Raw genomic sequence first — 14,570 nt, forward strand, 5'->3', positions numbered from 1 at the left:
CTTTGCAAGACAACGCTCCATCACATGCATTAAAGTTCTCCACTGTGTGGCCAGTAAAGGACTTAAAGATAAAAAAACTAATGACATGACCCCCTTCTTCACCTGACTTCAACCCTATTGAGAACCTTTGGGCCCTTTTTTAAGCAGGAAATGTACAGTGAAGGTAAACAGTACACCTCTCTGAACAGTGTCTGGGAGGCTGTGGTTGCTGCTGCACACACAGTTGATTCTGAGCAGATTAAGAAACTGACTGACTGCGTGAATGGAAGGCTTGTGACTGTTATGGAAAAGAAGGGTGGCTATATTGGTCACTGAGGTTTTCTTTTTGAAATTTCACAGATGTTTATTTGTAAATTTTGAGTTTGTTTATTATTCTCACTTTAACAGGTGAAAATAAACAAGTGAGATGGGAAAATCTTTGTTTTTCATTTAGTTGCGTAATAATTCTGCACACTAATAGTTGCCTAATAATGTTGTACATGTAGATATTCTCTTAAAAAAAGACAAAACTTCACTTTTACTACTTAAATGTTCAGGTTTGAGGGTTTGTTTACATTTTGGATTGACCAAGAGCACTATAGTTGTACAATAACAAAATTTATTCTCAAAAATTCAACTTGCCTAATAATTGTGCACACAGTGTATATACAGAATATATACAAATAATATTAATTCATGATAAAATATAAATTATAGAATGAAATAAATCAATAATGAGCTACAATGTTTTAAAATCTACGAATACAATGAAAAATATATTGTCCTAAATTGTATATATTTCTACAGTATATTTGATGAAAGATTTTTTTTATCAAATGTATTTAAGTGTTATTAATATTTAATTTTCAGTACAAATGACATTTGTAGAATAATACAGTGTCCTGAGCTGGTTCTAAAATTTATTTGAATAAATAACCTCACAGCAGTGAAGTAATTATCATATATTTTCACAGTTTGTTTCCCCTTAATGCACTGAAGCTATAATAATAATAATAATAATAATGATAATAATAATTCAAGAAAAAATTGATGTAAAGAACGATTTTGTTTAGATGTTTGTAGTGTGTTGTTGGTATGCTGGAGTAATGTTAAGTAAAGTAAAGTTTTTCAGATTTTTTTCTTTAAAACACTCAGAATTAAAAGCATATGAAAATACAGGTTCGAATCTTAGAATGTTTTGCAGACGTGTTTTAAGCTGCACAAAATGCTCAGCTGAGCGTTAATCTGCTTATGTGTGTGGCTGATGAATCTGTTAGTGTTCAGTGATACCATCTGGGTGCTTATGCAGAGTGACCACAGTTCTACTTGGCAAAATATAGCTACATTTATTTCATACAAATGGACAGAACAATAATGCAAATAAAATGTTGCAGCAAAGCTCCACTAAAATGGATTTCACTCAGAATGCACAGCGATCTGTTGTCAATACAAGACATTTGAGCACAAGTGAAACATAGTACTATATCTGTGAATACAGTTGCAATGTGTAAACTTGTGTCTGTGTAGTCACATGGAAAGAATGCACGCTTTGAGGCATCACTCAGCGCTTATTTTCACTCAGTCTTCACATTTTTGAATATGCATATGAACAATATTAGCAATACTGAATATGAATTAGAATGACAGGAATATTGAAAAAAGGAAATCAATGGACCATAATGTAAGTTGAAGCAGATCTACATGAACCTGTGTTTTATTATTAAATAAATTATTTTAAAAAATATATAAACTTTTGTTTTTCTTTGCCAATTAAATTACACATTAAATTTTTCAAATCACAGCATCATAATAGATTTCATAAAAAAAAAATAATAATAATGGTAATAACAGAATAGTGCATTTTGAATGTTGAATTCCTAAAAAATAAAGCATTTTTTAATAATTGACATTTTTCTTGAAAAAAAAAATGTTTATTAATTTATTTTTTGTAATTCATGATAACATTTAATTTTATCCATGTGCTGTGCATGGCACTTTGAAATGAATGATTTGAACTGAATATAAAATAACTTTAAATAATAATAATAATAATAATAATAATAATAATAATAATAATAATAATAATAACAACAATAATAATAACAGTAAACCGACAAATCTTCATGCTGAACTATTCATACTCTTTTTTTAAGCCACTAATTCCGGTAAAAGTACATTTTTGTGCACAAATAATAACCGACAATCATTGTGATGATTATAAAACACATAAATATAAGATGCATTTGAAATATAAACAGTAATAAAAGTATTATATATATATATAAAAAATACATTTATAAAATAAATTGCTATGTGCAAAAAAAAAAAAAAAACCTTCAATATCTCCACAACAGTGCACTGCAGAGACCAAGGCTGAATTGTGCTGCTAATTTTTATTTGCTGAGATAGTATATTAAAAAGCTGTGTAACGCTATGTAAATGTGATTAGAATGAATAACTGTTCATGAAAAAAAGAAAAAAAAAAGAAATACAATTTTTGTACATGTTGTCCAAAATCTAACAGACATTTTCAAATATACAAAAAAAATCTTTCCTTTTTTTTTTTTTTTTTTTTATTTCAATACTTTTTTGTTTTGTGGCCTGAGGAGTAAATCACGGCTTTTACAATTCAAATGAAGACAACAAAGGAATAATTAGAGTGGCGTGTTTCGGCAGTGCCCCTACTGTCTACGAGCTCGTGCCTGTACACCAAATAGGAGCGTCTGCACCCCTTTTCCTTTCCCCCCTCAAACTTGATGGTTGTTGAACTTATTTTTAGTGTCATTTGATAAGCTTCCCTGCTTGCACTGAGACATCCCACTGACCCAGCCACTGGTCATTGTCTATACCGCTTCCCATCAAAGCTGGCGCGCTTTGTCAGATTTCCACTCGAATATCCATTCTGCATCTGAAGTAGCGCATCCAAAGTGACTGGATCGTTCGAGCCTTTTTTTTCCCCTCAGCTGCTGCCCTCTTTCCCTGCCGATGGCATTTCTATCTGCACTGGCATCATTTCCTGAATGGCGACGTGACAGCGCGTCGGACGAACGCACAAATAATATATATTGCTTGCGTGGTGTGTGTGAGATGATAATTATGATGATGATTCTGGAAATGAACAATACTCGTTTGTCTGACACCCTTTCACAATTCGCACTTTTGCATTTTGCATGAGGTGTCTTAATTCCAATTGATGCGGATTGAGTAACGGGTCATTCAGTGTCAAAAGGCATAAAGGCACATGCTTCGCAGGCTGCTGCTTGCTCTTGCTTTTAATTATTTTAATTAAGTTTGATACACTGAAGGGAGAGATTTCAATGATCTGCAGTGGCTACAGATTACTTTATCTATATTTATATATATTAAGTAAAGGTGCATTTGTACATCTTTAAAGTGAATGTATTACTCATAAAAAAAAGCACAGAGCTCTTTATGTGTCCCATAAGCTTTAGTCATGTGATGTCTCTTTTAATTTCTTTGTTCCCGAGTGCACAATGATAGAAAGGTGTCTCCTCAAAACTAAAGGGCAAAGTCCTAGCGCATCCAGGACCTTAGGGCGTTCTGTCTACAGTTTGTCATGCGTGTGCACTTCTCAGTGTTAAAATGACAGGATCTGCATTCAGAGAGGTCCCGCTAGGCACTGTGCAATACTACAGAGGCTTTGTGGTGAGACACTGCCAAGAGGCGCTGGACTTTCGGCACTCTGCAAGCCTACCGGGATTACTGACTCCAACGGCAAACAGACTTCCTCTTTTTATTTTCCCCTCTAAAGTCCTCTCTGTCTGTGTCCTTAAAATTTGCTTATTTTTCCCTTTTGCTCCACATAAGGCACAATATGGTCAGAATATGTTAAGACCTTAGTGAGGATAAAAATAGTATCTAAATCTGGCTCGGATAGTTGTATTTAAGTAATCAGAAAGTTCAAACCATTGGGAAAAATCACAATTTCAACCGTTAGAAAGGGAAACCATTATAAATGCAATGAAATGGCCAATTCAATTAAAAAAAAAATGATTAACCCAAAACAAAATATAAGGATCTTGTCTCCAAAAAAAACACCAGTATTTGTTTTTCCTCTGATCAATCCATACATTTTGGTGAAGTCTGCCTATTGATGAGGGACTCGACTGAAATTCATGCAGCGACCCTGAAAACAAAAAAAGACATCCATTATAAAGTTAATTTGCTTCTTATACATTTCTTATATTGCTTTAATAATGATAGGCACAATTTATTTTTTTTAATTATCTAAATCTAAATATATCTGCTTTTTTCCAATTGGGTTTTAATTAAAATTTAATTTTGCTCACATAGAAAAACTAACAATTATAATCATTCGAAAATATAAATATATTGTTTCTATAAAAATATACATATATAAAAAAAATATTTATTAAAAATATGAGAGGCAAAGATGAAATATTAAAAGATAAGATCTCTGAGATATAAAGTGTGCCAGAAAGATATGAGCACAGCCGATATGTTAGTGTGTATGTATGCTCTCTATTTCCCTCAGTGGCAAAGTGTAAATAGTTTAATGGATTCAGTGCACGCATCAGACCACTGGAGACACTTAAACAACTGGCAAAAAGAGGGAGCTCTCGTACAGCTTATTCCTTCACACACACACACACACACACACACACACACACACACACACACACACACACACACACACACACACACATCACTGGTCACTGTTAGGCTGCGCTTGCTTTCTAATATGTTACTAATGTTGATGTTACTTCATGGCCTGTACTGTAAATAGTATTAAATAATTCATAATCCAGGACTTTTCCTCATTTGGCAACTACATTCAATGCAATAGGTTTTTGCAAGTTAACTCAGTGGTAGGAGTGGTTGAATCAATGTAAGGTATTTGAGTTAGTTGTGGTGCTTCAGTGCTTTAGGCTTCAAGTTACAGATGAAAAAGTCTCAGATTAAATCCTACAACTGCCATTGGCTGGGTTCTAGAGCAAGACCGTAAATCTTTAGCTCAGTCACACCAAATGTGTGTGTGTGTGTGTGTATGTGTTTATGATTTTTTAAACACCGGCCAATCGAACAGTTGATTATGTGGTATTTTACACTATATAGACACTACACTGTATTGTGATTTTATCAGCCAACTTGTATATACAGTATATACAGTATACAAATCAAAATGGAATCACTAGCTGACACTTCATGCTATCATTAGACAAAACCTTTTTTTATGTTAACTCTGTTCCTCCTTCATAAAAATCTATTACCATGCCTTCCCCTTTTGGTTAAACATACTCCACTGCCACCAGGACCGTAAATAAACTCTTTAAATTGCCGTCATTTGGCCTACTTTTGCAAGTGCTAATGCACGTTGGATGAAACCCGGCAGTGCCATATACTCTCCACGAATGGAAGGCTTCTCCTGTAAGCCGTGTGAGGCAGACCCTCTGTGCTAGATCTCGTTCTGTCAACAAATAAGGCACATCAGATGCTGTTTTGGCCATGGCCGACTGTGCCGTTAAGTTCACTGGATTTCAAGAGCTTTGACGCAGGAGCTCCGAAAAGCTGCCCTGCTCTGCACACAATGGCCCAGAGAGCTGACCAGGTGTGGTACAATACGGTCAGTCCCATTCTAAAACACTCGCTCCAACTCAGCAGCAGGCTGAGGTTTGGCACTTGCTACTGCTATCTGTTCCATAGTGGCCTGAGGTGGGCAAGACCCAACCATGACAATGCCAAGAGAATAGAAGGATAGAGAGCTGGATGTCAGTAGTCATGGTATCAGATAGATGGATTGTTATGATTAAAGAGTATAGGAATAATATCTGCAAAAATTCAGTGAAGGCTTTAACAAAAGACTTTTTTATCTTTATTATTAATATAATTTATTACAAAATCACTGCGTTGTCTATACTTTTTTTATACAGTTAGGCTTAAATAAAATCACAACAAAAAATTTCTGCAGTCTATGGACCCGCTTCAAACATCTCAAAAGAAAAAAGGAAGGCAAAAAAGTGTGACCATTTCTGAGAACACAGATCCTATGAATACCTTCCAAACCTTTCACAGTTTGAATTCACTCTATCTTAAATAAAAGCCTTCATCTCATCAAAAGACGACCCTCCTTTGTTTTAAAACATATGTACCACCTATAGTGATTGGCCAAACTCAAATGACATCATCTCCTTTTTCTGTTCTTATGCTTGAAACCATTTTCAAAGCACACAGTGTTGATAGCGTCAGGCTTCAGAGAGCGTGCCATGTGCTGATTGTGCAGTGTGTTGGGGCACCAGGCCAATGGACAAGTCCATCTGCAAGTTTGCATCTCATCTTCTACCAAACCCGCTCTCTGGAACAGCTTGATTCCCCTGATTTTAGAACTCTCTGACGAGCTGTTTCCCAATTCCATGTTCTCTAAAACTGAGATTCAGTGCAGACTAGATCTGTGTGATTAAACGATGACTTTTCCCCTATTCATAACCTGTTATTTTCCAATGTCTAATTTAGAAAATTTACATTTACATTTGCGGCGTTTAGCAGACGCCCTTATCCAGAGCGACGTACAAAAGTGCTTTGAGTCTCTAGTAATAAATACATCTACACTGGTATGCCAGATTACAAACTTAATATAAATATAACTCTTGAATTCTACAAAATCATTCTAGAAAATCAATATGTAAACAAATTACACATTTACATATCCATCAAGGATGGCTCCTGTCTATGGTAATTAATTAATTAATTAAAAAAATAAATATTAACAATATAAAACTAAAAACTCTACAGTGATACAATACAGCTGGCTCCTCCCAGATACATCAACTCCCACTTAACAGATTGAACAAATTAAAAGTCCAGCATAGGACAAGAGCTACAGCTGCAAACAGGCCGATATTTAGTCTCAGATGAAGCATTAAATATTCACAAGTCAATATCCCATTCAGAATGAAGTTCGTATTAAATGTTTAGAGCATGTGGTCTATTCAATGCATACGAAATTGTGTGCATCAAATCTCGGACAGTTGATGATACAGTTCAACACTGCAATCATTGAATCTGTCCTGTGCATATCCATCACCATCTGATTTGGAGCAGCAACAAAACAGGACAGGAAAAGACTCCAGCAAACAGTTAAAACAGCAGAAATAATCATTGGTGCTCCCCTCCTACTCTTCATTAACTTTATAATATAAGAACCAGGAAACAGGCAGAAAATATCACTACTGATCCTTCGCACCCTGGACACAACCTCTTCCAACTACCCCCTTCTGGCAGGCGGTACAGAACTTCGTTTACCAAAACTGACAGACGCAGGAACAGTTTCTTTCCCCAGGCAATCACCCTCATCAACAACTGACAGTGATTTTATGCCCTGCTTATATCTATAAGTACTGCATTATCAGAACAGTCAGTAATCACATCATTCCCATATGTTACACACACTATTGCTGCTGAATATTGTACAAAATCCTAAATTAACCTGTTTATTTTACATGACCCACAAAACTGCTATTTGCACTATTACTAACAGCTGGAACCAAATTCCTTCTGTGTCAACACACTTGGCCAATAAACCTAATTCTGAACTACAGACTTAAATACCATTCAGTGTTGTGTGACAATTATGCAGCCAGATTTCAATTAATTAAAAGAAAGTGAGCCTCAGTAATCAAGGACTTATCATGTATCATGGGACCTGCCCCTGAGGGAAGCCCCCAGAAGACGCTCTATCCAGTGGCAGTCTGCCTGAAGTCTCTTAGAATCCTTTGCTACCACCCGACCTTCCTCTGTCCTCGTCTCATTGGTTCCCTCCACCAGACGCTCACTACCCGCCAGGCCCCACCTCTTCTGTCCAGTGACTCCTACACCACAGACAATGCCTGCTCTGGTTCCTGTTCCCAACCCCTGTTTCTGATCTCTGTTCTGGCCCGGTTTCTGGTTTGGTGTTTGTACTGTCTGTTGGTTGTGTTCTTGCTCTGCCCTATATTGCTCTGTTTGGCGTGCCTGATTTTGGAACTGCTTTTGGATTTGATTCTGTCTCCCCTATGTTGTTCTGTTTACCTGTGTTCAGAGCCTGTAGGAGTGTTCATAAGTTTCAGAACAGTCTGTATTTTCTCTTCTTGCTACTTCCATTAAAGAATGTTTAATTACATACTTTCCAGTCACAATCATTGACAAGCACACCTTTAACCCAAGCAAGCTTGCAGGAGGAGTATGCTGTATACCATTCCAATAACAAACCAAAAGGCCTTCAGTGCTGTAATTTACAAGTGTATATAAAATAGTACCTCTTGCTAAGATAATATTTATCTCAGAATGCTTTCAAAAAAGAGGAAATATTGTGACATATGATTCGCAATCTAAATCTGACCAGTTCCGCATTAAACCAGAAGACACGAAGGGAAGTGATGCTTTTTAATCTTGAGCTGATCATAAAAAACTCTTATGCTAGCATCCAGTGTCATAACATTTGCATATATTTTATCACCTATCACATATTTGCAATGATGACAGAGGCAGAGTTGAGGGTAAACACAATAACTCTCAGCCACCTGGCCTATATTGGCCACCTATCTCTTCATTTGATTGATTTATTGTTTGATTATTTAGAAGGTTGGATGGTTTGGATGATTTTCTGAGTGCACTGACAAGAGCATTTAACAGAAGGGCTCAGAAGCAGAACATAGCAACTGAGTTTGTCCTTTGATACAGTGGCTAGAAGGATCAATTTGTTGGGTCTACTAAAAAAGTAGCCACAATTGAATAGGAAATCATTATAGTTTTTGTTAGTGTAGAAGTGATGATTAGACCAAAATATTATCATATTATTGTGAACTACTGTAATATGATTACTGACAAAATGATCTGCAAAATTTGTTTAAATTGAGCAAGATCTCTAAACCAGAAAGGGTTGGATATACAGTATAAAAATCACAAAGCTGATTTGTTTGAGATCAGCATTAAGAAAAAGAATGGATTGATACAAGAGCCATAGGGAGCGACATGTATAGCTAGATCACTATTTATCCAATAAAGAGATTCACACAACTAGCTTTGCAATGGCAAAAATAATGAACGTTCCTTTTCACGAAAATATTTAGTAAATAATTTATTCATAAATAAAGAAAAACCTGAGCTTTATCTGACTAGAAATAAAAGTGTGCATCATGACTCTATGCTGGGACTAAAGACTAAAGTGCAACTGGATTTTTGGTTTCAATTCACAGGTGAATTGAAAAGATGCTGATTCAGTCTCATAAAGCTGTTACTTGTTGTAACCACTATTTCAACATTTGGGAAATGTCATATTACTCACAAAGCTACACTGCACTACATCACTGTAATAGAGATCCAATTGGTTTTCCATTGATAACTACCAAAAACACAGCTGTAACAAATAAAGTCAAAGCTTAAAACAGGGATGTTTTTAGTCAGCTTTGGTATACTTTCATGACTTTTCTTATGGTATTTTCTCTTTATGTAAAAAAAAAAACATTTTTCACTCAAACACCAGCAGCTAGTAAACAGATCAGCACAGAAGGCTTTTTCCCATAAAGAATTGCACAGGCAATGTCACAGAAAGCGTGCAGATGTTTCCTAATCGCTACACTTCCCTCTTACTCCAGAATATTTTTGTCAGGGTAAGGGTACATCATTGCCAGCTAACAGCTCTGGGCATCATCCCCTGGTTGTTTGAGAGAAAATGCCAGTCGTTTTGGCGGAGCGCGGACACTCACAGACGGCACAGCCGGGCACAGATGGCACTAATGGACAAGTGAAATCCAACAGAGGGAGCAGGCCCGAGCCGCAGAGGAAGCGTCATTCCAAATAGCTGCGGTGAAAGCCAGGCCTCTATACCATCTTCCAGTGGGGCTACTGCTGCAGTGTTCAAGCATAAAGAATTTAAATTGATAAAATAATCATGATGAAGGGACTGATGCTGTTTGGAAAAGAATCAGTTGGATCAGACGGAAAAGCAATAGATTTTTTTTGTAGTTAAATAAATGTACTAAAGTAAACAAACAAATGTTTTGAAACTCTGAATACACACTGTTTTGTGTGTATGTGGGGTTCTGTTATGTGGGTATCTTATCAATAGGATTTTTTCATTTAGAGGAATTTGTGATGAAGGGGTTAAACGCTGCTCTTATTCATGGACATTTCGTAGAAACAGGGGCACAGAATGATGCAAGAAGCAACCTGCTTCATTAAACTGCTGTATAACAATATTTCAGGTACTTCAGCTACATGGACACAGGATTTAATTTACATTAAACAGGCTACCCAAGATCTTAACTGTAGCTGGAGAAAGAAAGAGCTGTACACAGAAAGACATTGAAGTCCAACTCCAAAAAAGATTAGTTTATATTCAAAAAGTAAGTTTTGTCCAAGATTATTAAAAATATGGAGTTAGTTTAAGGTATTAATCATGTAGAAAGTTAACCACCGGATAAAATAAAATGAATGCAATATATGGACAAAGGTTTGTGGACACCTGACTATAGGATCCCATTTCACATTTAGTCCCTTTTTGTATCTAGGAAGGTGTTTCATTAGATGTTGGTGTGTGCTTGTGAAGAATGTGCCCATTCAGCAACAATTTTTAGAGAAGTCAGGTACTGATTAGTGTAGGCCTGGGGTGCAGTCAGCGTAGTCCAATTCATCCCGAAGGTGTTCAAGTCAAGTCAAGTAGGCTTTAATTGTCAATCCAACCATATACAGTGCAGTACATAGTTAAATAACCTTTTCCCCCAGGACAAAGGTGATACATAAGACAACATAAATTAACAAAAAGTAGCACAGACCTACACAAAACTAACTAGGACACTAATCTTAGGCCAATAAATAAAGTGCACAGGTGCAATATCTATTGCAAAAACAGGACAATATAAGACAGAGAGACAGTAAACACAATGAGTGTCAACACAGTGAACACAGCAACACTGTAGCAGCAACCACTACAGTACAGAAGGTTGGTATTCGTGCAGATGGATGTGTCTTTATAAAATTTAATACTGTAAATGTAAACATTAAAAGATTTTACAACCCGGAGCAATACAGCGAGCAACTCAAGATCTTCCACTGCACCCCATGTTAACCAGATCTTCATAGAGTTTACAATGTCTACAGCTGTATTGTTATGCTGGAACAGGTTTGGGTCTTCTAGTTCAAGTTGAAAAGTATCCACATATATCTGGAAATATCAGGTGTTCCAATACTTTTTTCCTTATAATGGATTTATTTAAAAAAAAAATGTGTATTTAAAGGTGAAATAAAAAAAATCTGAATTAATTAGTAGTGTGTTCAAAACAGTAGTTCCTACATAGTTGAAAGGTCAATTTTATAATACAAACAAGTTGAAAGTATAATACTGTAGTGTTCTTTCAAATGTTGAATGATGAAATATGACAAAATATTGACAATAGCATATAGTCTCAATATATTAAATATATTGAGTTGAGATAATGTTCCATGTATCTTCTGCCATCAAAAATCACTTCTTTGCTAAAATGCAGTTACAGGAAAGTGACCAACAGGCAATAGTGTACTGATGTTTTAACCAGTAACTTCATCTCTCATTATCAGAGTAAGTAAACACATCTGCTTCAGCCTTCTCAGCGTGTCTGCCTGCTTCTCAAGATTTCCTATGGGCAGGCTGCAGACGCTGCAAATGAGCATCCCAAAAAAAGCCTATGAGCTCATCCATACTCTTTACTGTCTGGAAATGAAGGTCAGAAACACATAGTGTACGTATTTTAAAAAAAATCTGCCTTTTTCAACATTGTTCTTTTTTTTTCACATTATATCAGTTATTCAATGTTATCTAATAAGTGGGTCATAACCTAGGTACATGCAATATTAATGATGCAATGAGCTCACTAATCACTTGTAATTTATGTAAAAGTAAGCGTGTTTGTGTGTGTGTGTGTGTGTGTGTGTGTGTATGTGTGTGTGTGTGTGTGTGTGTGTGTGTGTGTGTGTGTGTGTGTGTATGTGTGTGTTCACGTGTGTGGGTGGGTGCACACTCCCCGGTTTGCTCTGCCTTCCACCAGCGCAGTGGTGGTCAGGGGTCGCATACGATCTTAGCAAGGGGGAAGAGCGAGTCATGCGACAAGGGCAGCGATAATTGGAGGGAGCTGTCAGGATGGAGCAGCGGTGAGTGTGTGCAAGAGTCCTGCCATTTGGACACATCGGTGCACATGTGCCAGGAAGCCCGCCCTCCCATGGGGTGGCACACATTAAAGCCTGTGATGAGGCTAATGCGGGCAGAAATGGCCTTGGCGCTCAGCCCATGTGTGTTCCATGCCTTGACCTATAGAGCAGCCTTAACATAAAGACAAATATACCGCTATTGTTACACCTAATGTAAAGAAATTTTCCCAGTGTAATGTATATGGTTTATATTATATTCCCAGCTTTCATTAGTCCACATGTCTTTGTAGTTATATTTTTGAGACTGTAGTAGAGAAATAATTAGAAATGCCATCTTAAACATTGGTAGGTGTGAAGTTCTATCACCTATTACAAAGTGTAACAAAGAAGCTATAAGCCAAAACTATTCAATAACTCGATATATAATAAGTAAATATATATATATATATATATATACACGCCTCATAAATCAAGTGTTGCTATTGCTTTTTTTTTTTTTTTTTTGCAGACTATACCTTCAGATTCCTGTTTTCTTTATCTGCCTTATGAATAAATGTGTTGTTCATTTTAAGTTGCTTTTCTGCTCACCATGTTTAAAAAGAGTAGTTATTTGAGATATTGTAGCCTTCTGAACTGGTCAAACCATTCTCCTCTCACCTCTAACAAAGCATTTCTGCCCACAAGATGTCTACTGACACATGCGTGGTGTTTTTTGCACCATTCTGTGTGAACTCTAGAGACTGTTGTGTGTGAAAATCCTAGAAGTTTCTAAAATACTCATACCAGCCCGTCTGGCATTAATAACCATGTTACAGTTACAGTTACTGAGATTTTAATGGTTGATGTGAATTAACTGAAGCGCTTCAACTGTATCTGCATTATTATCAGGTTTCCAGCTGTTCCTTGTAAAGTTGGTGTATATGCCAAATAAGTGCATATACCAATAGATTTTTTTTTCTGTCAAATGATTGTAATACATTTTTGTACAAAAAAAAATTCAAAACTAACATTTAAATTAATATTTGTTAAGTTCTGAAAAAAGTATAACAGTATATAATTTAAGAGTGTTGATAACTCATCTCCCTTGTTTAGTTAAACCAAATAACCATGCAAATCTATCTTTAATTTATAACTCCGGGTTGTCTTAAGACGTTAATTCATTCAGTTCCCTTGCCAAAGTTTTTACCTCTAAATTACGACACAAAAAAGTTGTTTGTTATTTACTACCACAAAAGCACAGGAGTATGAAATACACCCAGGCTGCTCGAGCTGCTATGCTCAGTGGAAAGCTCAGATGATAAAGCATCTTGTTGTGTCTACTAAGGAAAATATGCTTATCAAGCCGCATGGTAATGTAAGCAGTAAATAACACAATTGCTGCATGGCCACAGAGAAAAACGTAGCAGTGCGGAGCCGCTCGGGGCTAGGCGGGATTATAGAGGAGGCATCAGGCCGTTTGAATTGGGTTAATGTGACCTGAGCTGCTCAGACAACTCACTGGTCAGAGTGTACAAAGTGCTCCCACATGTACGCACATTATTGTAGGAGTTTATGACGAGATAAAGACACCAGGCGAGTAAACAAGTGTACAAGCTGTGGGATACAACGACGCTAAATCACCTACTTGTGTATTTTAATTTATATAGAGGCTCATATTCACAGAGTTGTTAGTCTGACTAGTTATACCAAAAAACTACTGTACATATGGTCCAAACCCACCTACTAGTACATGTAACTAATTCTGACACTGGCACTTCCAGTTAAACCTGAAGCTGCCTCATTTGCACAATCTGAGGCTCTACTGGTTATAGTGATGTGTGCACCACTGCTTCTTTTGTACACCTCTTGACACAAAGATGTGCCGCGACCTTTATTACAGAAGCTGCACTGACCTTCTGGAAAATAATATGCACGACAGACTACACATTAGTTGTGGCATAACACTTTCCACCTCCACTCTTCTTCAGTCCTCTGTCTCTTTCCTCCCATCTGCTTCTTTTCAATCTCTTACAGCTTGTCAGCCATCTTATTCATTCTGTATAGGTATTTTACTAAGAATCCAGTTGTTCTCAGACTCCTATTTGTTTGAGTTGGAATATAAAATTGGATACGTAATGCATATACATTGTGGAGACATGCGACTTAAACAGTGTAACTAAAAAAAAATGGTAAACTGAATCTCACTAAATTAGAGCACATATTGAGGACATTCTACTGACAGCCTTAAAACGAGCTTATCATGCCCAGTGACATTCCCTTGAGACCATATTCTGTATTTCCAGAGTTGCTTGTATGACTTGTTTCTGACTACTGATGTAGGTTACTATAATCTGTCCCTTGCTAACTTCTGAGTGAGCTGAAAGACTCAAAGCCGCTGTTGTTCAAGAACTCCATTTAACTACTATCACTATACCCAGTATAATAGGTAAAGAAATTCCAAATGATTGTAAATG

At 36.5% G+C, this 14,570-nt stretch overlaps 1 protein-coding gene across 1 annotated transcript in view; it reads right to left on the minus strand.

The window, feature by feature from the left end:
- Positions 1-1,309: 1,309 nt before the first annotated feature.
- antxr2a (ANTXR cell adhesion molecule 2a) overlaps positions 1,310-14,570 on the minus strand; it is a 42,997-nt gene continuing 29,736 nt past the window's right edge. Inside the window, exon 17 of the mRNA XM_046841628.1 lies at positions 1,310-4,126. Within this exon, the coding sequence (XP_046697584.1) occupies positions 4,088-4,126 (39 nt within the window). The 3' untranslated portion in view covers positions 1,310-4,087. The remainder of the gene's footprint in view (positions 4,127-14,570) is intronic.

The sequence above is a fragment of the Silurus meridionalis genome, chromosome 27, assembly GCF_014805685.1.
Source record: "Silurus meridionalis isolate SWU-2019-XX chromosome 27, ASM1480568v1, whole genome shotgun sequence".
In the NCBI taxonomy this organism is placed as follows: Eukaryota; Metazoa; Chordata; class Actinopteri; order Siluriformes; family Siluridae; genus Silurus; species Silurus meridionalis.